This window comes from Larus michahellis, chromosome 2 (genome assembly GCF_964199755.1).
Source record: "Larus michahellis chromosome 2, bLarMic1.1, whole genome shotgun sequence".
NCBI classification, from domain to species: Eukaryota; Metazoa; Chordata; class Aves; order Charadriiformes; family Laridae; genus Larus; species Larus michahellis.
This window is the reverse complement of record NC_133897.1, coordinates 111820995-111847065: the sequence shown is the minus strand read 5'-3', so window position 1 is coordinate 111847065 and position 26071 is coordinate 111820995. Positions and strand designations below refer to the sequence as shown.

General features: G+C 36.5%; 1 protein-coding gene across 1 annotated transcript in view; it reads left to right on the top strand.

Moving 5' to 3' along the window:
* Nucleotides 1-23709, top strand: part of CEP192 (centrosomal protein 192) — an 85347-nt gene extending 61638 nt beyond the window's left edge. The window contains exons 41-53 of the mRNA XM_074573549.1: nucleotides 777-886; nucleotides 2816-2957; nucleotides 4075-4247; nucleotides 4622-4745; nucleotides 7934-8039; nucleotides 9404-9608; nucleotides 10047-10126; nucleotides 11035-11130; nucleotides 12674-12793; nucleotides 16596-16717; nucleotides 17467-17590; nucleotides 18052-18110; nucleotides 23212-23709. Coding sequence (XP_074429650.1) covers nucleotides 777-886; nucleotides 2816-2957; nucleotides 4075-4247; nucleotides 4622-4745; nucleotides 7934-8039; nucleotides 9404-9608; nucleotides 10047-10126; nucleotides 11035-11130; nucleotides 12674-12793; nucleotides 16596-16717; nucleotides 17467-17590; nucleotides 18052-18110; nucleotides 23212-23350 — 1600 coding nt within the window. The 3' untranslated portion in view covers nucleotides 23351-23709. The remainder of the gene's footprint in view (nucleotides 1-776; nucleotides 887-2815; nucleotides 2958-4074; nucleotides 4248-4621; nucleotides 4746-7933; nucleotides 8040-9403; nucleotides 9609-10046; nucleotides 10127-11034; nucleotides 11131-12673; nucleotides 12794-16595; nucleotides 16718-17466; nucleotides 17591-18051; nucleotides 18111-23211) is intronic.
* The last annotated feature ends 2362 nt before the right edge of the window (nucleotides 23710-26071 follow it).

Sequence of the window (26071 nt, the reverse complement as noted above, 5' to 3'; positions counted from 1 at the left end):
ACTGTAAGCCAGTCAAACCCCATTCTGAAATTGTGTACTAAAACAAGAACACGATTTGGGTCTTAGGGGCAGGAGTGTGAACTGAGTAATTGGCCTAGTCTGCCAACTTGTGTTTCCAGTTCTTTACTCCAAAAATATACATTGTCAGCAGCCGGGTAAGTAGATTAGACCTGAGTCAGCAGTGCTGAGGTATTCTTTCCACCTCCATGGCTCTGACCCTATCTGAGTGCCGGGTTTCCTCTTACTGACCTGTAGCTTCTCATTTTTCTCAGGACTATTATATCCCTGTGGCTCCCAGTCTTTTCAGCCTGTTGCCAGTCATGCTCCTTGGCTCCATGTTCCTGCTGTTGGCTGGCACCTGCTGCCACTCTGCTGTTGACTAGTCAATTTTTCCCCTCAAAAGGCTTTCACTTGCAACCAAAATAGCATTCTCCTGCTTCCTGTGGTGATTGAAAAATCACTCAGATTCCTGATGTGCTTATCAGAAATCAGGTGTGACTGACAGCAGAGAACAAGTATCTTGGAAAGACAAGTGTATGGCAGCCATTATTTCAGTGGTTCCTTTTACTGTGCAGCAATAGAGCAGGTATTTCTTTAACCATTTTAAGATTATAAAAAGATTTCTGTTTTAAATGAATGCTTACAGTTTGGAGCTTGGTGTACTTGAGAAATTACAAAGTTAAAATTATGCTCGATCCTTACCAATCTTATCAATCTTGTCAAATTATTTCCAATACTTCGTGTAATTTACTCTTGTTTCTTTATTTCTTTAACAGAGCTATGATGTATAAACCTGAGGTAGAAGAACACATAATACCAGAAAATAGCTTATTGAAAAACATTGTATTTGATGAAGAATTTCAAGGGGAGGAGCTTGCAACAGAAGGTAAGCCTATGACTTATTAAAAGAAAAATGCAATGCTTGCTTTTGGGTGGAAGAAATATGCATTTAGGCTTGAATCCTAGTTATTTTTCCCTTGTTTCTTTTTTGATAAATGTAGAAGAAAAATTTGGATGGAACTTGATTTCTTTCAGTCAATGCCTGTCTATCTTAACAATTTACTGTACTTTTCTCCTAGTAAAATGAAACCCCAGTCTATGAATATTATAGCATTAAAAATGCTCAGTTCATTTGCAGAGTATTTGCCTTATTATTAATAATTAAGAAAGATTCAGTTTCTTCTACACAGATATATCTTATATTTGAAAATTGAGAGTCAGACAACTTTTCTCACATTAAAAAATGTAGTTCCTTCCCCAAATTAAGTAACTTCATTTTTTTTTTGTACTTCTTACGTTAGCAAGGAATTTATTAAATAAGAATGCAGTATATTTTACAGGTGTCCTTAACTCTTCCCCCCGCCCAAAACTACCAAAAAACCTAAACCAACCAACCCACCCTCCAGAAACTGTTTAATCCCACATGTGTCGTGAACAAGGCTACTGTCAACCCCTATTTATTGAGCTAGTTCTATTCACATATGAAAAGATTTTACTGTTCTAAGGCTACTACATCTGAATAAATGTTGTAGTCTGGTTCTTTCCCTGAGTGCTGAGTGTTTCTGTCTGGGTTGGTCTGTGTGGCTGACTCTGTGCGTGCATGTGTTGGGGGGGAATATGTATGTGATTGCTGGGAACACATCTCAACCTTGCTACTGGTTGGACTGGCGGCAGCATCACCTCTATCAGGATACCAGGTTCAGATACTCTCCAACACTAATACGGCTCACTGCACTAACTCACCGACTGACGCTTCTCAGTCTGGAATTGTGTGCACCGTGGCCTTGGCATTCAAAGTTATTTTAAAGATATCATGAACTAGCCATTTTGATATTTTAAGTTGGTGAAAATGAGATGGGCTCTAAGAGTTAAATATTTTAATGGGATATTTGAAAATTGTGATTTCCTGAACTGAATGGAATTCAACTGGGAGGGGGGAATAAAAAAAACTTAGAGCAGAAATAATGGTCATCCTAAAGGAAGAACGGATTTCCATACTGAATTTTATTATATATATGACAGAGTAAATAAATGAGTTCTTCCAAAAAACACATTCTGCTAGACATCCTTTTGCAAGACTTAGCTTTGTTAACCAGTTTCTGGATGCATGTAAATTCTGACTAGAAAGGTTTCTGTGACAGATGTTGCTCTCTTGTCTGTAACTGCGTTGTAGAAGCTACATACAAATATAATAATTCTCCCTAGTGTCTACTGTGCAGCAAAGGAAATAATGGTTTATTCCAGCAAATGGAAATGTCCTGTGTGAGAGGTGTTCACTTTGTTCTGTATTCAACATGAAATGGTGCAAAGCAAGGCAGAAAGCTTTGACTTGATTATTAAACATTTCGATGAAACGTTCTATTATTTTTAAATCATACTCTGACATTCCTGGCCTTTTGGATATTTACAGGTATAATGAATTAACTAATTGTTAGATTGAATAGACTGAGTAAGTGAAAAAATAAGTTCTCTCAAGAATTCCATCTGTCTGTGAAGCCTTACAAACGTATTAGTCTTCTTCGTCAGGGTAAAAAAATTAAAATTTAACTCTAATTTGGCATAGAATCAGATTATCATATACCATTTGTCTAAAGGTGGAAAATATCTGTAAAATTAAAAAGTTAAAATTGGTGTGTATTTAGATTCATGTTACATCTCATGTTAATGTTGATTTATGCTTGATAACTGAACTTGTAGTAAGTAATTTTTTGAATGATCTAGGATGCCTTAGCCAACATCTCAAATCTCTGTTGTGTAATTTCTGAGAATTATAGATTTGCTCTTATTATAATTGCTCTGTTACACTCATTTTTAGTATGTGATATCCCACGTGGGACAAATGGTATCCATCTCTTCTATGCAAATATGCGAAAGATTATCCTTTCTGTGGTTGGATATTCCACTTGTGATCAGGATGGACTTCAGCAGTCTCCTGGACGTCATTTGGAATTGGACAGGTAATGTAACTGTAAGGATAACTGTCAAATAATGCCTAACTGAAGTACATCTCCTTTCATTTAAAATCATGAAGATTTTAATGCCAATGATGAACATTGACTTACTTTACAAGTGAAAGACCTCACTCTATAATGGGAGTGGCTCCAGTGAACGTCTAAGTCGTTCTGTTTAAACTATTACGATAATTGTTAAATAATTCCCTCAACTGACATAGTTTACTTCATCTGCAACTTCTTATTCTTCATCTGAAGAAACTGTTTTTTTCTGTAGGCACTTCCAAATTGCATTTGTTATTATTGTTGTAGTTAAGGAATAGGACTAAACCACTCCATTCCATATAATGAGTTTTTGACGTCTGGAATGGAAATAGATATATATATTGCAAAGGCTCAGGGGCCCTTTTCTTGTCTAGCCCGTATCCCAGCCTTTCAGTGTAGTGTGTACTATACTCATCAAAAGAATGATCAGTGCTGAGGCTACCTCCACCCCTGTCACTCCCTCAAATAAAGTGGTCCATTGCTGGGAGGATTTCTTTGGAGGACTGGTGGAGACCTGGTCTTTAAAATGAACCTGTCACTTGTGTAGGTTGCTGTAGCATTTGGAAACCCCGAAAAGGGAAAGAAACACCCAAATTCTGTACAAGTCCTACTTAGTAAGATAGCATAGCATAAAAACAAAATAAAGATGGGTTAACATTAACACCATAAAGAATATATTTGCATAGGTTGTTTCTTGAGTCTTCATGGTTTTTCTTCTCAAGATCGTGTTACATAGGTGAAGATGGTCCTGTTGTGTTTAACATCTACATATGTAGATGTTGTCTTGGAATTGCTTGTACTTCTTGAACTCCAGATGCTGAACACTTTGAAACACTTGACAGATTTATCGACTAGCAAGGTGTTTGTCAGGCATAGTGAGATTCCAAAGCTAGAGGTTGGTTGATATAGCTACTGAATTCGTTTTTTCTTAATAATGGAGAATTGAATTAAATTGAAGGTGCGTGTAAAGTACTCTGTATTTCAGTATTAAATTTTGAGAAATACTAAGAGTAGGCTATTACAATTACTCATAAGTGATTTTTATTACTGGTTTTGCTTAATACGATCTTATTTTCAGATTTGAGAACTCTGTCAGACATATCAGTGCAACTTTGGATGTTCTTCCTGTTAAAGGACCTCAGGGCCCTCCATTACCTGTAAAAACTGATGATCTGGTTCAGAATAATTCAGATGCTCAACAGACTTGGGCTGTTAAACCTGAGTACTTGACTTTGACACCTCCTTCTCTTAGTAAGTATTTCTGAAGTGAATAAAATAACCATTCTAGTATTAAAATAACTGTACTGCATACTATGTTTGTAATTATTTTGCATTTGTAAATGCGGATTGGCCGGTAATCTTGCTGCAGTAGTGTTACATTGAAACAATAAGCTTGGTTTGAACACAATTTTGGTTAGATTGTCAAAGATAGTGTGCTCTATTGTGTATGTGTTTGCGTGTATATATATATGTATGTATAAAATATGCCCTGCATATTTTAAAGCATTGTGAAGGTAAAAATAGGGCAGAAAATGTTTTCTCTTAATTGAGACATCTCTGAATCTTGGGCACTTCTGTGAAATTTTGTACATGTTTAGCTTTTTGTAGCTTTTCTTGTATTATAGGTGGAACAGCGGATACTGGACATGTACAAATTGTCAACAGTTCTAATAGGACGTTGACGTTTGAGCTTTCATGGCCAGCTCACTGCCTTACTATAACCCCACAACATGGAGTCGTTGAACCAGAGTAAGTTTCTTTTCATAGGTTTCCTTTATGTGTGAAAGTGTGGTTAGGTTTTAGAGGAATTTATTTTTAGTTAGTTTAGGAATTTAGTTAATTTAGGAATTTTAGTTAGCTTTTAGGAATTTATTAGGTTTTTAGACTATATCCTGGAACTAACTATTTTAATTTCAGGGTATAATCTTTTTGTCAGTTAAAATGCAAATTTAGCTTTTATGTTTTAGGACCATATGCTTTTTAAGTTCTGTATAGAAGGAATGTTCTTCTGCCAAAGTTACTGGAGGCCAGGAGTTTTCTGTGCCTGGCAATACTATTATTGCATAATTTTCTAGGAGCTGGATGGTCAACAAAGCTGAAGTTTTAAAAGTTTCCTTTCATAATGTTTTTTTTGTTTAAAAATGACCTACATGTTTAAAAGAAAGGACTTCGCACCGCATCCCCCAACCCCGGTTGCCAACAAACAAACCCAAAAATACCAGTTCTTACAGATTGCTTCTCTTCTGGGGACTTAGCATTTTCTTTTGCAATTGTGCTGATATTCTTCAGAACTTGTTTGTGAGGGGTTGTTTTGTATTCTGACAAAACCAATTTTTGCTACTCATCTCTGGCTTCCCAGTACCTGTAGGTGTGAAAACAATGGCAAACCAGTGTCAGGTACCTGTGTCTTAACTAGCAGTATTTTGGAACAGTAGTCAAACATCACTGCATGTGTGTATGAGGCTTCCCATGGATGTCGGCAAAGTCTTTCACAATAAAATGCATGAAAGATCTGGCCACTTCTCACCTCTGAATTTATGTTGGTTTTTTTTTTAAGGTTAGTTCAGAAAGGCTTTTAGGACCCTGTTACTAAACTATTCTCATCTTATTTAAAAAAAAAAGTTTCATGTTCCACAAAAAATAGGTTTTGCTTTCTGAGTTTTATTTAAGTAGTTCCTTTAACTTTGTAGATGTTTGCCCAAGGCAGATACTTTCTTTTCAGTCCTGCATCACAATGCAAGATGTGGTGCATTTAAACTCCAGTTCATGTAGATGTAAATTCTTGGATGTGTTGCTGGGGAGGTTTCGTCATTAGTGAGAACAAAATGAAGAGGGTTCTCTGGAAGGGCTAGGATATCTGCCACTCCTTGTAGATTCAATCAGTGCTGAGAACAACAGTTTCAAAAAGATAATGATGAGCAACTTCCAGTTGCTGTGAAAGTAAGGACACCTTGAGTGTCTCATATCCTAGACTCAGGACTGTCTGTGCAATGATTTCTTAAAAAGAGGGAATTGAAGGCCTTCTGCAAGCAATTTTCCTGCACTGCATAATTTTAAAATGGGTTCCCTTCGCTGGAAAGAAGGAGCTGAAACCTCACATATTGGGTTCAAGTAAGTAGTCTGGATCAAGAACAGAGACCTGCAAGTAGGAAATGAACCCACGGGAACAGCTGACTTTAGTACAGCAAGCTGCGCTTTGCCTGGTTTTCTACTTTTTGTGACCATCTCCCAGCAGTGCCAAGAGCAGTCATCCTGTCAGGACAAGAGCCAGTTAGTCTTTTATACTATGCACTGCAATGTCTGGAGCCAACAGAATTCTTGAGCTCATTTAGGCCAGGAAAGAAGGTCTGATTTCTCAGTGATGGTGAGAGAAGGTCCTAAGATCAAGGACTGACTCTGCTATGCTAGACCAAGCAGACGACCCCCTGTTTCACCTTGACTAAACCCCTCAAGTGCCATGGAAAGAGATAAAGGCAACCTCTAACCTGCCTGAATGTGGAATAATAAAGTCCGGACTCTCTACTGAATTTGGTAGCATTCCAAGAGATTTTCTCATGGAGGCGAACTGAAACTAACCTCTGGCATGTTGCTGTACCTCTGTGTTGGGAGTATTGGTAAGCGCTGTGAAAAGAATTGCACTTGTGGAGCAGGGATTGTTGGAATCTCCAAGAGCTGGTAGAGCAGCCTTTGGAAAGTGTTTCTTCCCTAGGCTCTGCTCCTTTCCATGGCAATAAAAGTACTGAGAGTTAGTGTCTTTAGGTTGAATATGACTCTTCTGAGAGACATGTGGTTTGTGACCCCATGCAAGTTGGATTTCCATGAAAAGTTTGCAGTAAATGTTAAAGACAATCTGTTGGGAGCAAAGACAGTGGAATGGTTTGTGATAACAGATAGTGTGTATACTTAGTACATCATTTTCATGTACGAAGCTTGTACGTGAGAGAGAATGAGTGAAAAGATTCTGAAAACGGCTGAGGATCAGAAAAATTCTCACAGTTTGTTAAGGAAATATCAATATCCCCATTTAATATTTTAAGGTCATTAACATCTGTTCGTTGAAGTTTGTAGAGATGGTCATAGTGTGACAGTGATGATGGAACTAACTTTCCTATGGTGACTGATCTTGTTCCTACACTAAACTTTTCAAATGCAAAGTGCTGTGCTAATGACATATTAAGCTATTTCTTCAGGTTTAGCTTTAGTGCTTTTGCTAACGTACAACCAATGACCTTTACTGAGGTGATTTTGTACTCCTTTTTTTAGTACTTCAGTGATTACTTTCTCCCCTCCATTATTTAAATGTCTCTAGTATAGAATGTGGAACATTGTAAATCGGAATTTATATTCTCACTGGTGAAACTACTGTGTGGTGCCATAACTGCTTCAAGTGAGTTTAGACTCTTAAGTGTCCCCTGGTCTAAATAACTATAGAAAGCATTGATGACACTGAAAGGCACTTCTTTTTTCCAAGATCCGTTCTGCATGGGAGGAAGGAAAGCAAGCTCATTCTCTGAAACTAGAATTAGTTTAAAAGATTCTTGAAATGCAATTTGTTTGAACAGTCTAATTCCCCTGTTGACTAGCATTGAAGCTTATTTTTCTGAAACATGTAGTTATAAGTCTGCGTTACATGGCCTGATCAGCTGTGTATGTTAACAAGAGATAGGATTTACCCTTACACTATGACCCCTTATACAACAACCAACGACAAGTTTATAAAGTGTGTTAAGTTTCTGACTACTAAAGCGTGATAATATATTGGATATCTGAAGACCCTAAATTTAACTATCTCTAGATCATCTTTACTTACCTGCTATCTTAAAAGCGCATCCTCTTTTTTTGGGGGGTGGGGGGCGGGGTGGGGCTAGTGTTGTAGATACTCATTCTGAGTATCATGCTAATGTGTTTTTTGTTTTTTTTTTTTTTTCTTTTATTAGGAGCAGTACACTAATTCTGGTGAGTCCTAATCCATCACTTGCCACAAAACCTTCATTAATTCCTTGGAGTGGCCTAGTCTATATAATTTGTGAAAATGGACTAAAGGTATGTGGCTTACTTGAGAGTTTAGATTCCAACTATTTGTTTTACTTTGCTGGATTAGGTTCTAGAAATGTTGCTAAAACCTTTTAGGCATAAGACAGCAATTCTGTCAACTTCCATTGTTCTCTATAATTTGTAAAGTTCTCTTTAAAAAGAAAAATAAATAAACGTAGTTAAGATGCAGTTGTGAACACTTAGACTGAATTGCCAACAAAATTGCATCTGTACACCCATCACTGCTGTATGCGTCATTTTCTAAAATCCTGAGTATGTGTATGTACACATGCATATATAAAAGTAGTCTATATAATATTTTAAAAGAAAAGAAGTTAAAGGGTGTTATTGGACAAGTCACCATAGCTCCTTTTGAGCTCCCTTAAGGTAAACTTAACCTTCTGGCCAACAAATCTGTGATGAAGTATAGGTTCTTGCTCTTCATGTATTTTAATCCAAGACTTTTCCCTGATTGAATTAAGTTGTAAAAATAAAATTTATGAAGCCAGCAGTTTTTTTTTCTTTCATCACTGTAAAAGCAGAAAGACTCCTTGGTAATCTCCCCCAAAGAAATAGATACCTGTTTCTTTATTTTTATAGCCAGGATGTATTTTGGGTTAATTGTAATAATGCATTGAGAGAGAAAAGACACTGAAAGGATAAAACAGCATGTCTACTTTCCTTCTTGATGGAGGAAGGTGAGGTATGATACAAAATTGGAAACTGCCTTAAAACCCCAAACAAACAGGGAAGCTGTTGAAAAGAGAGTTGAGAAGGAAATGGAGAGTGTGCACATACTTAAGCATGTTATGTTCTACAATATGAGAAAAGGCTTTAAAAGAAGAAACCTACTAGGACAAAAGAAGAAAAACATAGGAAAAGCAATCAAACTGTGAGAGTTATAGTAGTTGATAATGCTTCTGCCATTTCTTTGCTACCTATCCAAGTAGGCAAAAAGTGTGCTAAGATTTTACTAGCATTAACTGAAGTTTTCAGAAGTGCTAATTATGTAGCAGAAGTGAGCACAAAGCTTGTTCTGTATAAGGCAGCCTTGTTCCTGTTCTCTGAACAGGTAATATTGTAGGAGTTGTCAATTAAATTTAACTAGTTACTATTGAATTAAAATGTCTAGATAGCAAATTTTCAGTAAATTTTCCTCTTCTCGTAAACTAAACTTGTCCTAAAGGCTTTAAACTTTGTGAACTGAAGCTAGAGAAGACCTGGTGATTGAACGTATGAGACTCTTTCTCTGTTGGAATGTGAAGCTGAACATGAGCTCTTACAGCTCAAGGAAATAAAGCTAAATAGTTTGACTTGTTAATATATCAATGTTCACTATTTGAATCTTTCTTTTTCTCCAAATTGTGCAAAAGTTTATTAAAGTGCAAATTCAAGAGGCAGTGGCACAGAGTGTGTCTGGAGCAGGCTTTCCATCCAGAAGACGTGATATATTTACTCCACAGTCTGAAAGTCCTACTGTTCATGTGGCAAAACCTCACCCAGTGCTCCCTCTAGTAAAAATGGAAATAAAGAACAGAACCATTGTTTTTCCTAAAACAAGGCCTGGCCACAGCTCAGGTAATACTGCTTACTTTGTAAATGCAACATCTACAGTATCTTGTGTTCAGAGTTTTTGTTTACTGTATTGCATGTTTGGGAACTTGAATGCCTTGACTTTGTTCTTAGTCTCTTAGTCTGACAAGTGTGATTGACCAGTTCCCATCTTCTGTTTCTAGTTTGAAATGTTACTCCTTATGATGGAGCTCTTTTCAGAAGTCCTCTTTTCTCCCCCGCCCCTTATGTAGTATAGCCATGCTTTTTCCCCACAGATAGGTTTATCTATAGACAGGTAAGTTGCCAATTTTTAAGTAACAATGATGAATGTGTCATGAGAACTGTTTCCATTAAACTTCTGTGTGTCTTGAAACATAGTTTCTGTTTAAACTCTTTCCACAAAAGATACCTGAACACTTGAACAAAGACATTTAATGTATTAGTCTGATATTTCTCTTCTAGAGAGTTACCTGGAAATGGAGAATAAAGGTGATGAAAATGTGAAGTGGAATTTGTCATCTTTGGCACCACCCTATGTTAAAGTGAGTGAATGCGTGTGTTGGTAGCTTTATGCAGATCTTTTGGGGTTTTTTCCTTCTTTGTTCCTGCTGCTCTTTCTCTTTCCATCCTCTCAAGAAAGAATATATATTTGAGCATTAACTCAATTACAAACTTTCTTTTTGCCTCTGTCCATATTAGCAAAATGTTTTACTCCTTTTTTCATCTCTAATGTGCTCCCTGACTGTGAATCATCAGTGCTCTGTGGGACAATTTCTGGTTCACTTACTGGCTTACAGAGTTTGTCTGTGCTCATCCAGTATCATCATCCAGATTGCATTAAGTAGTCAAGCATACATAAAAGATGTGTCTCCCTTTTGGCTCCAGAATCTAGATTTGCCTTGTTTTGAGGCTTGTGCTTCTGGAGTTGCTCTGTACATGGTGTCTCTGTAGGTAATTTAAGTTAGGTCAAGGATGCTTGAATTATACTGCTGTTGCCTGTGCAACTACTGTAGCTGTACCATTGATATTTGTAAATTCTTTCTGGGTTTTTTTTTTTGATAGTCTGAAATGCTGTGATGGTCACTTTGATTTTATGCTAGAATTGTTATGGTCTGTCATGAAATGATGAAAAATGAATATGTAGCACTCTCAGCTGTAGCCCAGAAGACTCTGTATGCTGTGTTCCAGCCAGTGCAGCACCTCTAAACTGGAAGTCAGTAGTCATGGTGACTGCATAAATGTTGTAGTAGTTTTAGTCTTTATTCATTTGCTTTTAGGGAGTCAATATTATTTGTTCACTTGAAAGCAGCCTGATTGGGTATATTTTCTTCAGTCCTTTGCAGGGGTAGCGTGTGTGTGGGTGTATTGTGTGGTGGTGGTTTTTGTTGTTGTGTTTTTTTTTTTTTTTTTAACTTTCCCTTCTGAATCTGGCTTAAAACTTTATTTGCAGGATGTGGATGAAACTGGTTGTGTTTATAGGGTTACTTACTCCGCTTTCAGATGTTCCCGTGTTTCCGGTACTCTTGAAGCTTATGGAGAAGAGAAGGTAAACTGACACTTATAAATATTTCAAGCATATTAGTGTATCTCAATTATAAAATAGGGTCTTACATGAGAAATTCTCTGAAATAACAGCTGAGTTAAAAACTAGTCATACTTCAAAGCTGGTCATACTTTATCCAATAATCATAAAAAGTTGGCCTTCCAAAATTGGGTTCTGGGGTGTATCCAAGTAGTCAGTATCTGCTTACCACAGCTGGCATAATGTCAGACGAGTTGATTCTAAGAATTCATGCAATCTGTTATTTGACTCTGACATGGTGGTGGTTTTGTGTGTTGTGGTGGTTTTTTTTTAAAGATAAATTATTCTAGAACTTAAAATTGTTTTAAAATGTTACATAAAAATCCACAAGAAAATCACAAATAATACTGGGTTCTTAACGAAACTTGTGTGAGAACTGGTTTCCCTTCCTTAGAAGCAGTCTTGTCATACTGGTTCAAGAAGTTGTCTGTTCCTAAAGTTGATTTTATTTGACTTACAGTTTTATCTCCTGGCCAGTAGAGGGTTTCATAACCACGACTATAAAGCACATCCAAGGATGTACTGAATGGGTTTCTATGGGGCTTTTGTCCATCAATGCTACTTCAATTCTGTCTGTGCATATTCATGAATACCTACCTTTTAATCATTATGTATTATTATGACATTCCTGAACTACATTATTTCTATTATGATGCAGTTTGTAATATGTTTACAAGACACAAAAAACTCCTGTCTGGTTTCATAGTTATTTCATAATATTGAACACCATTATTTGAATTTAAACAACTATCTTTGCATTAGCAATCCTAGTTCAGGCCGATCTGAATAACATTTACATTATTGCATGTCAGGCCGTTGGCTGGAGCTGATAAGGTACAGTGCTATTATGATTTGCTGTTTTTTGCAGTGGGTATGATAATATTTGGCTAATTATAGTTGTAGTGATCTATTCTAATCTGCTGCTCTCCTTCTCTTTCTTCCACATACTTCAACTCTGAAAAAAATGCAAGTTTGCTCTTGAATTGATGTGGTACAGCACTATACAGAGACAAGCCTTTGTTACATAGGTGACCTCTAAGTATGATCAAATGCGTAGCCTGCAAGTTGGTTTAAATTTCGGGCCTTCTAGTAATTGTATCAGTGTGCTTACAGACTTGGAGCTGGAGAAGTGCAGTTGTTCACAGCTTAGCTTAGATGAAGGAAGGTATTGCTGTTTTTCAGCTGTGTGTGTTTCCCCTCCTGGTCCCATTCTCTATTTTACTAAATTAAATAATTGTGCAAGCACTTGCTGACTTTGTTTGAAGCAGATTAGCTGAACTCAAATTTTCTTCAAGATCGCTTGCACAACATATTTCATCAGAACTTTCTCTCTTATGGGCAAAGGAGGCTGAACTGTATTGTTTTCTGCAAGACAACCTGTGTGTGGAATATATGTTCTATAGTGTGTAAATTTTGTGCCGGCTTAACGATAACTTCGTGTAGGTAAAACTGTGAAGACTAGATTATTCTAAGAACCTTCTGCAAAATTTTTCTCTTGTTTCGGTAGGTTGCTGTAATCTTTTTACCTCGAGATAAAGGGGATTACTCCCAGTTCTGGGACCTCGAGTGTCACCCAGTTGAAAAACCTACTTGGAAACACAAAATAAGATTTCAGCTTTCTGGAGCAGTAAGTATATAAATGCTATAAATGCTGTCCTGAGTACAAATTTTTTACAACATCTGAATTTTACTGTACAGTGCTTTCTCATATGCCCTGGTATATTCTGAAAAGAAAAAAAACCCCTGCTGATATTTTTGTTGGACTGAACTGTACTGTTTTTCTTATGTTACAAAAATACCTTTTTCATGTTGCTTATGTGATAATGCATTCTATTTTGCCGTTTAAGACATAAAATTTTATTTTGCTCAGAGAAAGTGGAGACAAACTTGCTTTCTGTGGGAATTGTTTCTGTAGATTTGTTTGTATCAGGCACTAAGTGGATTGGTTTTATTTTTGTAAAAAAGATATCAAAGTAACTGACCTTTGCTATAATATGTAACTCAATGCCGTATTGGCATTTTCAAATAACCATATTGGAGATATGCATGCGTCTGTGATAGAATCTGAGTATTTTATCAGAGTAACATAATAGGTGGGGTGATTTTGAGACTTTTACATGGGCACGATTAGATTTGAGCTCTCCTTTGCTCTGCTGTTGTTCCTCAGCTCTAACTTTATGGTGAGTTAGAATTGGTTTTCCGCACTCTCCTTACCTTGCTTTTGATCCCTGCTTCACCATCCATACAAGAGAGGTCTACATAGAGAATCTATTACTATTAGGAAGAATTAATCCTAATGATTACTTAAGTGAGCTGAATGTGAAGAGCTTTGTACGTTCATCATTGTGCGATTGCTATATATGTTTTGCTGTCCTCTCCAGAGAGTTTGAATTGATTTTTCTAAGAAGCCCAGATAAAGATTTGGGAAATTTCTTTAGTGTACCAAGTCTGTTTCAGTAGTAGGAACCTTACTTACCCTTCTTGACAGGGTAACTTACCTTTTATTTTGTAGGATCCTTGTTCTTCCCGGTAGTTAATTGTGTTGAAAAGGAGACTTTTAAAAAAATTATATGTTAAATGACTTCTACTTTTGGCAGGAAGAATGAGACCTGTATAATGTTTGATTTGGGAGGGATTTTTATTCAGCTTTCATCTAATTATTTGAACATAATTTTCCATAAAATGAGGAAAAAGTCTGTCTCTTGTCTGTTTAAAGCTAGTTGAAATTGAGAGAAGATTAATTCTTTATCAGAAATCTGTAGTTTTGAAGAATTCTTTTCTTAAAATGTTACTAGTTGTCAGAGTTGTGTAACTCTTTGAGCTGCACAACTTGATATTAATGTTTTTGAACTACTGTGTCAGACTTGTTCCTTTTGATTCTTTTCAAAGCTGTTAACAATCAGATCTTTCCAACATCTCTTTGTGCATATGGGGAAAAATTTGTAGAAAATACTTGAAATATGTCATGATCATTTTGAAAAACAGTTGAAATGGAAATACTTCATTTAGCAACTAGGTAAGGAACCATGCACGTGTTTGGAAGAGGGGTCAACACAGAACCTCTATTTAGATTGTTGGAGCTTTTTAATCAGATACACTTTTAGTCAAGAAGACAAATTGATTTTGATCCCTAGGACCTAATAGATGATGAGTTTAGACTGTGTTACTACAATTTTGAAAAGGACTAGGACCCTGCTGAGTTTGCTGAGGCAGAGGGCTACAGCTCTGTTTAACATGGCTTTTGATAGAATGAAGTGGGAAGACTTGACTGACTGCCCTTCAGAGTGACTGAGTGGTATTTATTTATAGCACCACTACAAAAGAAATGAAAAATTTGGAAGAGCTCAGGAAAGAACTAAAAGAACAATGTGAAATTAGGAAAATCAGTGGCCCTTACCACTTTAATCTTTTCCTGAAAGACCAATTAACTCTGACTTTGATTATGCTCTGCATGCATTTGCAGTCCCCACCACTGGAAACTATAGTCAGGAGCTTAGAAGATCATGTCTCCAAAACTGATCCGAGACAAAGAAAGGAGGGATTCTACATGTGCTTTGCAGCCCCAACCTCTCACTACACACATTTTTTTTCTTTCCTGAGAAACATTTTTAGGCTGCTATCAGGTTTAGTTCTAAGGTCATTGAGCTAAGAATGAGTATCATCATTGTACACAAAAGTTTTGGACTGGTATTTCAGTCTAATTGTTGGTCTTCTCTGGGTGACACGGGGAACTAGCAAGAACCTGCCAGAAGGCTGAGACAGCATCTAAGTTCTGATTGCTCCTTTAGCACGTAGAAAGTTGAGGACTGCATAGAGAATCCCTGCGGCTGTTTGAAGATGATATGAATGTTAAGTGCATACCATTTTTTAATTTACACGTTTTATGTGCTTTAACTGTGTATCTTTTTTTAATGTATCATTTTGCAGCAAACTGATCTGAATTTCTTAACACAAAACATACTGCTAAGAATCCCGATTTGATTATTACTACCTGCAGTACAGAGCTTCATCTTCTTTGGGTATCCCAGAAGTGAGAGGAGGAAAAATATTTTTAAAGTCTGTGAACAAAACAATTCCAATTTTAAAGCTAAACAAACTTCTATGCTCCTGAGGTTGCTTTGGAACAGCAGCATTCAACTGTAACTGTTTGGACAGTGTTAACATACTGCTTTCATTTAAAACAGGAAAAGTTGGTGCAGGCTATGGTAAAGCATGCAGTACTTCAAGGTGCCCTTAGAAAGACTGGGGGAATCTCTGATCGTTTTCCATAATGTGCTTTATTCTCATGCATTAAACTTGCCTTATTGATAAATTAGAATTTGAATGATAACAGTGAGGTATGACACCCATTATCGTTTTTCACTACATGGAAAATTAAAAACTCTAGAAACAAGTAACATGTACAAATCCTCTCGTGTCTTTATGTATTGGGTTCTACTGTGGTTCATGGATTATTTGCAACTGAAAAATATTCTTTAAGGTTGGCTTTTTTTTGGCTGCTGCTATTTCCGACAGACTGATTAGCAGCTCTTTCAATAGAAAAAATGAATGTCTAAAAGACAAGTTTGTCATAGCAGCTCTATTGAAGATCAATCTATTTTTTTTTTAATCTTCCCCGCGTAAGGGAATCAACTACTTGTCTAAAACATCAGCACCGTTTCAAAAATTGAGATAATGTCATACAACCGTAAGTGTAGGAGGTTCTTTTGGTTCTTTAACTTTGTTCAAGATGTTGTGACCCAAGGGGCTCCAAACAGTATCAAGCTAGATTTGTTAAACAACATAGAATTTGAATTTGGCTATTTGGTGAAGTATTCCCTTAGGGTGATCTGGTCTTTTTCTGTTAGAGTACACTGAATGGGGGTCCTGACCAAATGATGATGGTAAATATTTGGGCCTAATGTAACAATGTATGTCTGAATGTCACAATTACTATATAATGCATTATCAGATTCTGTTTCTCTGGAGAGATCTTTGAGGAGGATCTCTGAGACATCTGGAGAGATCTTTGAGAAGAAGCTTTTTGCTGTTGTGAGAATTCAAACTATAATGATGTCTTAATGCCTTCCTTCTTTGTAAGCAGTTGTTTAGCTGACGTGTTCATGAGGCGTACGGGATGAATATCTGCAGAGGGATTGCTTTTTGTTTTGGCTCTTAGTAAAATCTTAGTTGGTAGCAGCCTTCTTGAAATTCCACCTGCACTGCTGGTTTGTTGCGAACTGGCTTTTGACAGATAAGGTATTCATAAGACACAGAAGCCTGTTAAAGTGTTCCTCCTAAATCATTGCTTCTGTCTCAATGATCCAGACTACTGTTCCTGAAAGATTATATGAAAAGTCTCGGATTGGGTAAGGGAAATGACTTACATATTTGAACACTTAAATACTTTTGAATGCAAAGTTTAAAGGCTTCTTTATTTTTGACAATAGGGTACTACAACTGAAAATGAAACTTCAATTGTGAAAGCTTCTGCAAGTGCCTTTACAAAAACCGAGCTTCCACTCATACCAGAAATGAAGGTTTACTCTGAAGCATGTACAATTAAAACAGGGTATGTATGGACAAAACTTGAAACGGAAGAGTCTGCAACTGGGTAAAATGGGGGGGGAAAACAACAAACCCAACCCCACAACCAAAACCTTTTTTACAGTAAGGACAGCTATGTGGTGGAACAGGCTGTGTGGAGAGGCTGTGCAGTCTCTGTCCTTGAAGGCTGTTGAGATCTGTCTGGACAAAGCCCTGAGCAGCCTGGTCTGACCTCACAGCTGACCCTGATTCATGCAAGAGGTTGAACTAGAGACCTCCTTAGCCTCTACTGACCTGAATTATCATATGATTCTATGTTAAAGAGTAAATAGCTGCAAAAACCAGACTTGCCAAACCTCTTGATGGCTTTGTATTGTTCAGTCTCCCATGGTTTTTCTTTTCAGTTGGGTTTCTCAGTTGCCTAACAATGATTTGCTGCTGTGAATGAACTGGTATCAGCAGCAGAATCTTGTGTATGCTTTTTTATACTTCCCTTCTGGAGACTTCATAGAACTGTAAAGTCACTACTGAGAAGACCACTGTACTGCATGCCTTAACCTTGCTGTTCTTCAGTCTGAAGTTGATTTCCAGTTCTTCTTATTACTAGGGGATGATGTGAATGTGGCAGGGGAGTAAAATGTTTTGGTTAAACGTGGCATCTCTGAGAAGAGTCTAGTTCTCCAGATAACACCTGTTATCTTGAAGTATGCAGTCAATATATACAGACCATGTAAGTAAGAAATCTTAATATCTTAAATCCTTTTTTCAAAACAGACAAAATGAAATAACTCGAGGAGTATATGCACCAGAAGACCTGTACACTTTTCCCCCAACTAGAGTTGGGGAATCATGCACCTTAAAGGTCAACTTGCGGAATAATTCCTTTGCAACACACTTGGTAAGTTTGACAGACTTTATTTTAAATACACTTTCATAAGTCTTTCCAACAGTTCAACTGCACTGTTATTTTTACTCTTGGCAGAAGATTGCAATAGTACAAGTCTTAGTTTGTTAGTTTCAAAAGTCAATATTTGAAGAATTTTGCTCTCAATTTTTTTCTTTTGTCTGCTGAATTGTTAAGTGTATTTATAATATACTTGCAACTGAAAAAATAATAGATTATAGTTTGCATAAATTTGTTATTATCCCTATTTATTTATTTTATTTTTTAACTTCATTAAAATATTGAGATGTGAATTTTTCTTAATATGTACAAATGTGGGCATGCTTTATTTTTTAAATCCTGTGTCTGTGTAAAGCTGTATTTGTAAGTGACCTGATTTATCTTAAGCGTGTCATAAATTGAATATGATAGGCTTAGATATAGTGTGCTTTTAAGCATTTTGTATTAAATTGCAGCTGAAATTTGTAAGTCCCAGAGAGCCTTTCTACATCAAGCACTCAAAATACTCTCTAAGGTGAGTAATGCATATGATAACGTTCTCTCCTAACAAAAAAATTAAACAACTAATTCAGTAAGATAAATATCTTCTCTATATGTACAGTGCTAAAATGTAGATATAAATATCCAACATTCTGGCTGTCTAGTTAAGGGTTTTTTGGTTTCTTTCTCTTTTTGCTAAGCTGTACTCTGTAATCTTGGTTAGAAGCAGAATGAGCCCACACAGTTATTTCTGCATCTGCCAATTTCTTCCCTGCAAATTGTTTCTAACAGTGCTGCTGCTTTTAATGCTAAGCCTAATGCTTCATTTAACCATTTGGCATGCTGTGCACAATCAAGTCATTCCTTCCATTTATACTTTCTGCACAACAGACCAAGCAAATTGCCTTCATCATGCTTCTAATTTGACAAACCTGCAGAGCTGCATCAAAGATTCTCTGCAAATACAAGGTTTGAGCAGCCAGTGGAATTGCCTGGTCATACCAGGTATTTCAGCATATTACCTGCACAACAGGAACCTTCAAGTTGGTGATAACAATCCCTCAAAATAAACCCAGTCATCTTTAGGGTTCATTACGACGAGTATTTGACAGTCCTATTAGTCATCTCTCCAGAACTACAGCATGTCATGTGCTCATCTGTAACAGCAGGATTGTCAGGAAGACAGAAATGCAACTATTTCATTAGAAGTCATACAGCGTACATTCTCAGTGTTTAAACAGGTCCCCATTTTAAAGACAGGGAAACTAAGGGTATATGGAACAGAAATTGTGAGCAAAATCATAAATGGAACTGAATACTCTGGATCCTAATCTAGTTTTGTGTCTGCCAATGATACTTAGCATTTATTATAAAGACAGGGCTGTCGTGGTGTTAGTCACAGGTAGTCAAGGTATCCTTAAGGCTGCTTTTCAGTGCAAAGTGTTTTAACTCCAATTGCAGTGGAGGAAATACAGGAGTTCCAATATTTCTATTTAACTGGCATCTTTTTATTAAGTATATCACATCAGATGGCATAGAAGGGTTTTTTTATGGAGGCAGTGGCTGAGATAAAATCTATCCAAATAAAGACAACTAGCTAGATTTGTCTGAGGCTGTACAGCTGCAGACAAACGACAGGATGACTTGATTGTCCCTGGAAAAAAATAAGAGTAACTGGAAGAGACTTAGATATTTCAAAAATATTCTTGAGGAATGCTGTAAAAGCTATTTGGTATATTTTCTGTGTGAGATGACAAACTCCTATTGCTTTTATCTAAAGTAGAGTTAACAAGTTTAAAATTCAGTCTACCATTTCTAAAGGTTATCAACTGAATATACTGCACTTTCTAATAACATTCCACAACCTTTTTTTCTAGTAACTTTGGCTGTTTTTTTCTTCAGTTGTAAATATTGGCCTTTCCTAGCTTTTTTAAAATTCATTTACCTGAAGTCAACATAGCTCTCTGAAGAAGCTCTCCCATTTAAGAGCACAAAGCACAGAGGAACTACTTGACTTAGATGCTTTTTAAAAAGTGTTAAAAGAACTTCTTTAAATGGTTTTTATTTGAGAACAGCATCAAGGAGAGTTTCAAGAAAGCCAGTGTTAATGTTTTCCATCTAAACTAGGTTAACTGGACATCTTAAAAAGTAATGTCAAAAGTAATTGGATAAGAAGACTGTTTGCAGGAACTTGGAATATTAGTCTGTAAATAAAAGCGTAAAAATAGGAAGTACTACCTATGTATATTTTTGGACCAAAAATGTGTCACGTGGTGTAAACGGTCTGTTGCATGCTCTTCATTTTGAGGGCCAAATTTGAAAGCAGATCTGTGTAATCAAGTTTTAAATCAGGATAATGGAGTTGCAAGTTTGTATTTGTATTTAGTATCAAGAGTCTGACCTTCAGAAGTTGGTATAGTGGCTTGCCAGTTGTTCAACTGGTTGTGTGATCACAAGTACATTACTTAGCACTGCTGGTTCATATACCACAGTTTGCTCAGTTGAAAATAGTAATGGGCTTTACTCAAATACAGGATCTTGCAACCAAAACTGTAGCAAAAAAAAAAAAGAGAAAGTAATTTTAATAATCTTCGCTAAATATCTTAAAGTGTATATTTTGGTTTTTTAACCACAGAGATGTCGTTTAGCTAATGTTGTAAGTCCTGCAAAGAATCGGTGGGAATGAATTCTGTCTGGAATTTGCATTCGAAAGAGGAGTTCTATTTGTTGACAGAGTAGAATTTTTTTTTTACTGAAGAGAGAGTACCTTTAACAAGATGACGAGTGACACAAACATACAGATGAAACATTAAAAAACACTTGACTTTTTAAAAACCTTTGGCTAACTTCTGTTTCTGGAAGGACTCCCAGGCTATACCTGACTAAAAGAAGTTTGAAACTAAGGCGTTTCTATTGTATTGCCTTCAGAAGCCATCTGATAAGTTGATTACAGGGTAGTATGTATTTCAGATATTACTAAAAGTTAAAACTGTGTTTGCTTGACTCATTATTTTTGTTTCTAGTAGCTACTGTTCTGGGTATCAGGAGTCACGATTGATTGATGGTAGATCTGGTTACTATGGCTTAGATCTAGCTTACCCATGCTGTTCCTTTTAAACTTACCTATCGCTGCTATTGTGTTTAGAAGACTATGGTATTAGTTTGTCTATGAAGTAGGCTACAGACACACCTGACTTCTCATAAGTACCACTTAAAACTGATGCAACAACCTGTAAAGGCCATATAGTGCTCATAGACTAATTGAGTTGCAGGCATAGTGAAAAGTTTGAAGTAAAGTAAAACTTTTCATTAAGAGAAAAACAGTTAATCGCAGGGGAATTCTGCTTGTCCTGATACGATTCATAGAATCATACAATGATTTGGGTTGGAAGGGACCTTAAAGATCATCTAGTTCCAACCCCCCTGCCGTGGGCAGGGACACCTCCCACTAGACCAGGTTGCTCATCTGGTTGTCTTCTTGACTAGTTTTTGGCTACTGTACTTGAGAAAAATCCTCCAGGTTGCTTCATTTCTAAGAACATTTATGCTATGTAGTAGCCTGAAGAGCTGTTGTAGCTGGAGTCTGAACATTTTCATTTTATTCGTTGAAGAAAATGAAAATAGCATCTTTCCCTTTGGATTAGGAAGTGTGACAATTCAAGTGTGTTGAGCCTTGTCCCAATTGTGAGAAATCAACTGACTGCTACAAAACAAACTCTAAATAATGTCTGACTAATTCTGCTTTTAGAAAAGAATTATAATGTGTAAAGCACCAAGCAAATGGACACCTGAATTCAGAGGTCAAATGGAATTGAATATAGCTGTCATATGCTGAGAAACTGTTCTGCCTCAGTATCGCTGAGGTCATATAGTATGTATTCTAGCAATTAGTATTTGACAGCCAGATGTGGCCATCTCTTTAAAAGAGCAATACATAACTTACTGTTAAGTTTTTGATAGTTTGAGTTCGGTATATTGTTCTTTTTGAGTAAGCATTAGATTATGTGAGGAAGCATATGTTATGCTTATAAAGCATATAAAATAACATATGTTATTTTAGAGATGATGGTATAGATGAAGATGTACATCCATCCTGACTTTCTACTGAATTCAGTTGTATTTTTGTAAATTCTCAGGTGGTCTGGTTGTATGCAGCTGCAGACTCTATTCTTACTGAAATTTGTGTTTTCTAATATAATGCATCTATTACAGATGAAATAGTCATATCGATGGTCTTCATTTATAAAATAGATTTTTTTTTTTAAATAAAGCTGAGTAAAAATCTTCATCCCATATATTATGGATGGATAAAGAGATGGAGTGTGTCAGGCTTGTTATACAACACTTGGCAATGAAGTATGAGAAATGAAGCCCTGATCTGGCTGTACTCCTTTGCTGTGTTGTTGATTGTAGTTCAGTACTACATAATTAAGTGCTCTGTTTTTGTATTAACCCAGTTAAAAAAATACAGTAGCATACCAGTCTTTATTCTGAAAGTGCGTACTCTTAAGTTACTTGATTGACCAGGATCTGTTTAAAAAACAAAAACAATAAAAAAATCAAAATACATTGGCTAGTGTAACTGTTTTAGCACTAAGGATGATACTAAACAAGTGAGGCTGGGATCAGGCTTATATGTAGGGCTAATATTATGATTTCCAAATGTAGAAGAAAGGTAAGAGAATGATTATGAGAGGCTGGATTAGTGTAGAGGAAAGGAATGTGAAAAGGTATGAACGAAATAAGAAAAAGTAGGGAAAATAAGCACATGCCAGAGGATGTTGGATAATACTATAAATACTGTTAAGGGGAGAAAACTGAAGCTACACTAAAAGAAAACAAAGCTGTCTCTTCTTTTTTGGTCTTACTAAATGGTGCTGGTGGGTTGTTGGGTTTTTTTTTTTAATTTTTCTGTATTCCAATATGTGCCTGTTACTGTTACCTGTCTGTTAGTGCTGGATGTTTCTGTTAGATGCCATGGAATCCAATAGGCTGCCACTCAGCATTTCCAGCGTGTTGCTTGTACAGCTTATATTTTTTTAAAACGTTTGCTCTAGGCTTTAGACAATTAAGGCAGCCACCCGTTACATTTGGTCTGTTTTTATTCAATCTGAATAGAAGAGGAATCATATAACCTAAAAAGGTGTAATGTAAAATCTTTAAAACACTGTTTGAGGATGTACATATTGACTTGCAATGATTCAACAAAATATTTCTTAACATAGAGGCAATTAGAAGTAATTGAAATTATTTTACTAGCTTCAGCTTGGTGGAATTTCCAAAAGAATTTGAAATTTTAGTGTACTTGTCACATGACTTCCGAAGGGAAGAAATGTAGTAAATTTTCTCTAAATATAGTTTATGTACTGTCAATATTATTGCAAAGAGGCAGACCAAAGTTATCTAGGTAAACTATCAGCAATAAAGTATTACTTTGCATAATTAGTAGGAAAGGATTACCTTTAGAATCAAAGTTCCTCAGAAAAATAATGTGTAATCAAATCTATAAGAATAAACTTGATGATCCAGTGCACATCCGATATTCTGTTTTGGTGAAAATCAAAACTAGACAAGAATTTGTCTATCTGGTAGGATGTTTATTAACAATGAACATGCACATAATTGCCTTTTTACAGATCCCATCATTACATCAATGTGCCAGTCCAGTTCAAGCCAAAGACAGAAGGAAAATTTGAAGGTGTCTTTGTTGTGATGACGACCAAATATGGCTCAGTTAATATTCGACTATATGGTAAAGCTATTGAAAAAAAATAGAACAGTTTTATAACTGTTTTTATAATCATTTATAACAGTTTATGCCATTCAAAATATTCAGAGATTTGTTACTACATTTCTGTACTAACATCCTACTTGTTTTGCCCTGTGATGCTGCTTTGATGGAAACTCTTCTGTAAGATGAATTATGGTGCTTGTTTTACAAGTCTGTTTTCATAGTAAAAACACTGAGAAATAACATTGTATGTTTTAAAGTTATCATGTTCTAATTTATGTTTCTGCACTTTTGTTGGAAAGGGAAGTTTTCTATTTTTGCATTTATTAGGAATAGTTAGATACTGATGTATTTTATTTTAAGTATTGTAAATACAGAAATAAAATCTATGTGTTAACAGTTATTCTGCCTGATTTCTGTCTTTAGTTAGAGGATTCCTTGCTGTAGGTAAGGGATCAAGCTGGATGCTCTTAGGCAATGCTAGTTTTTGAGGGGGCTTTGGGGAGCAGGGGGAGGGATTGCAATACAGAAGCTGACCTGTTGATATCATGTCTGCGTCTGGTAAAGCTGGGACCAGACTGGTGATCTGACAATCAGCCCTAACTTTTTACACAGTTCAGTGTCAGGCATAAGCATTGTTTTAAACTGTAAAACCAGTGTAAATTAAACATGAGCAATACTGCCTTCAGCCCTACAGAACGATTCATCTAACCCAGTATTCTGCCTCGCACAGGGGTGAAAATATGTTGCCTTGAGAGATGGCATAAGCCTGGCTGCTGCCTTTGGTTCACTTCACATGCATTTTCCTCAGTATCTGCAGTCATTGGATTAGGGATGGGAGATAGATTCCCACCTATCCTTTTTTTCCCCCCATTTATGGACATATTTGTGCATTTACCTATTTACCTCTTTGAACGCTTTAGACACCTTGTTTCCACAGCTTCATGTGGCAGCAAGCTCTAAAAGTTCGCTATGTGCTCTTCTAACAAAAGTTATTTTTTATGTGCTAAACTGACTTCACTGTAATTTTGTTGAGTGCTCTCCAGTTCTTATATTGTAGAGTTCAATGAACGACAGTTCTACAATCGGCTTACCCATTATTACCATGTCTTTTGTACCCTTTGGCTCTGTCTGCTGCTTTATTTCTGTAGCATGGAGCTGTATGTCTGATGTTGCCTTAAGCTAGAAACATAGCTTTTTGACAGCATAGTTCTGTCATAGCATACGTACATTATTCCTTTCTTTGGGTTGGTAGAAGTGAGAGTGAAATTCCTTTCAATATGAGATTGTTTGTTTAACTGCATTTTCAAACAACTGAAATTTGAAAAAACTGGGAAGTTACCCATCACATTGCCTTGGATACACACCACCAGTATTATGTTAAAATACACTAAAGCTGCTGTTTCTTCATAAAACCTCATTTCTCAGTGGTTTGGAAACCAGGGAGGGAAGATTTAATAAAAGAAACTAAACTAGACATTAGAAGACTTGCCATGTCCTTATTCTCCCATCAACACATAAGCTCCTGTCTGCTAGATACCGTGACCACATTCCTCTTGCCTTCTCTCTGCCAGATGTTGCTTGCATGTTTGCCTAGTTGATGTGATGCCTGTGTACTTCACCTGAATACAGAATTGGAAAGGAGGGAATCTTCTGTCAACAGGCTTGGGTGCTTCATTTGAGAAAGACCTGAGTGTCCAAAAGGCCTATGTTGGTTCCATTTTTAGAAGCACAATCAGAAGTCTCTTCCATAGCCAGAAAAAAATCCGAGCTCAGTGTTACTGTCTTCAAAGCCTTTGCATTTTCTAGCTGAGTATCTTCCAGCTGCCCTCTGTTCTAAAGTTGTCCCTGCCTCTTGCTATAAGAATCCTTGTGAGATGCAGGTAGTATGGACTTCAGGTCATTAGCTCCAACTGTTCTACAGGTTCTCTTCTGTTGTTTCATGTTATGTGTTAATGTAGCTAAAGTTTTATTTATTGAAGAGAAGTCTTGTGGTTTATTGTTCACGGAAGTCATGTCCACTATCCATTTACTACTTTAGCAGCTATTCTTGAACATCCACTTAAACCTGATGTTTTAATAAGTTCTGTGGTTTAGTCTTACATGCTCAACTTGATGGTAGCCTTTTCTGAACCAATTTCTGGTGGGATTGATTAACCTTTACTTTTTCCTCAAGGACACTGGTTTCTTAGGAGAAATTGTCTTTGGATGATTGCCTGTTAATAAGGAAACTGGATCACTGAGGAGGAAGGATCACTATTTGTTTATATGTTTGATTTTGTACCTTTTACTCTCCATTGGGACACTTTTAGCAGATGTTTCCTCAAGGTTAGATGATGGTCTCTCCTGTGGTAAGATTCTTCATAACACTGGTTTCCATAAGGATAAAATAACTCTTAGAACACATCCAAAATTTTTGTCAAAGACTGATTGTGATATCAGTTTATTCCAAATTATTTTACCTCTAAATTTCAATCTTATAGAATTAAACCTTCATGACTTTGGTGCTGGACTGGCCTCTGTTCCTTCTATATTAATAAGACAAGTCTCTGTAAAAAGATACCTTGTTTCTGTCTGTGTCTAAGGAGTTGAAATGTCTGTCAGTGTTGTCACACAGAATTTCCCCCTAAATAGTGGTCTTTGTGAAAGAGCGCCTTTGAATTGCAATAAGAAACCCCAATTTTGTATAGTAGTTTATTTGGTTTAAAGTCCGAATTGTCTTTGCGTGCTGTTCGTGTGATAGGGCTGCTGTCTGGGACTCTGTT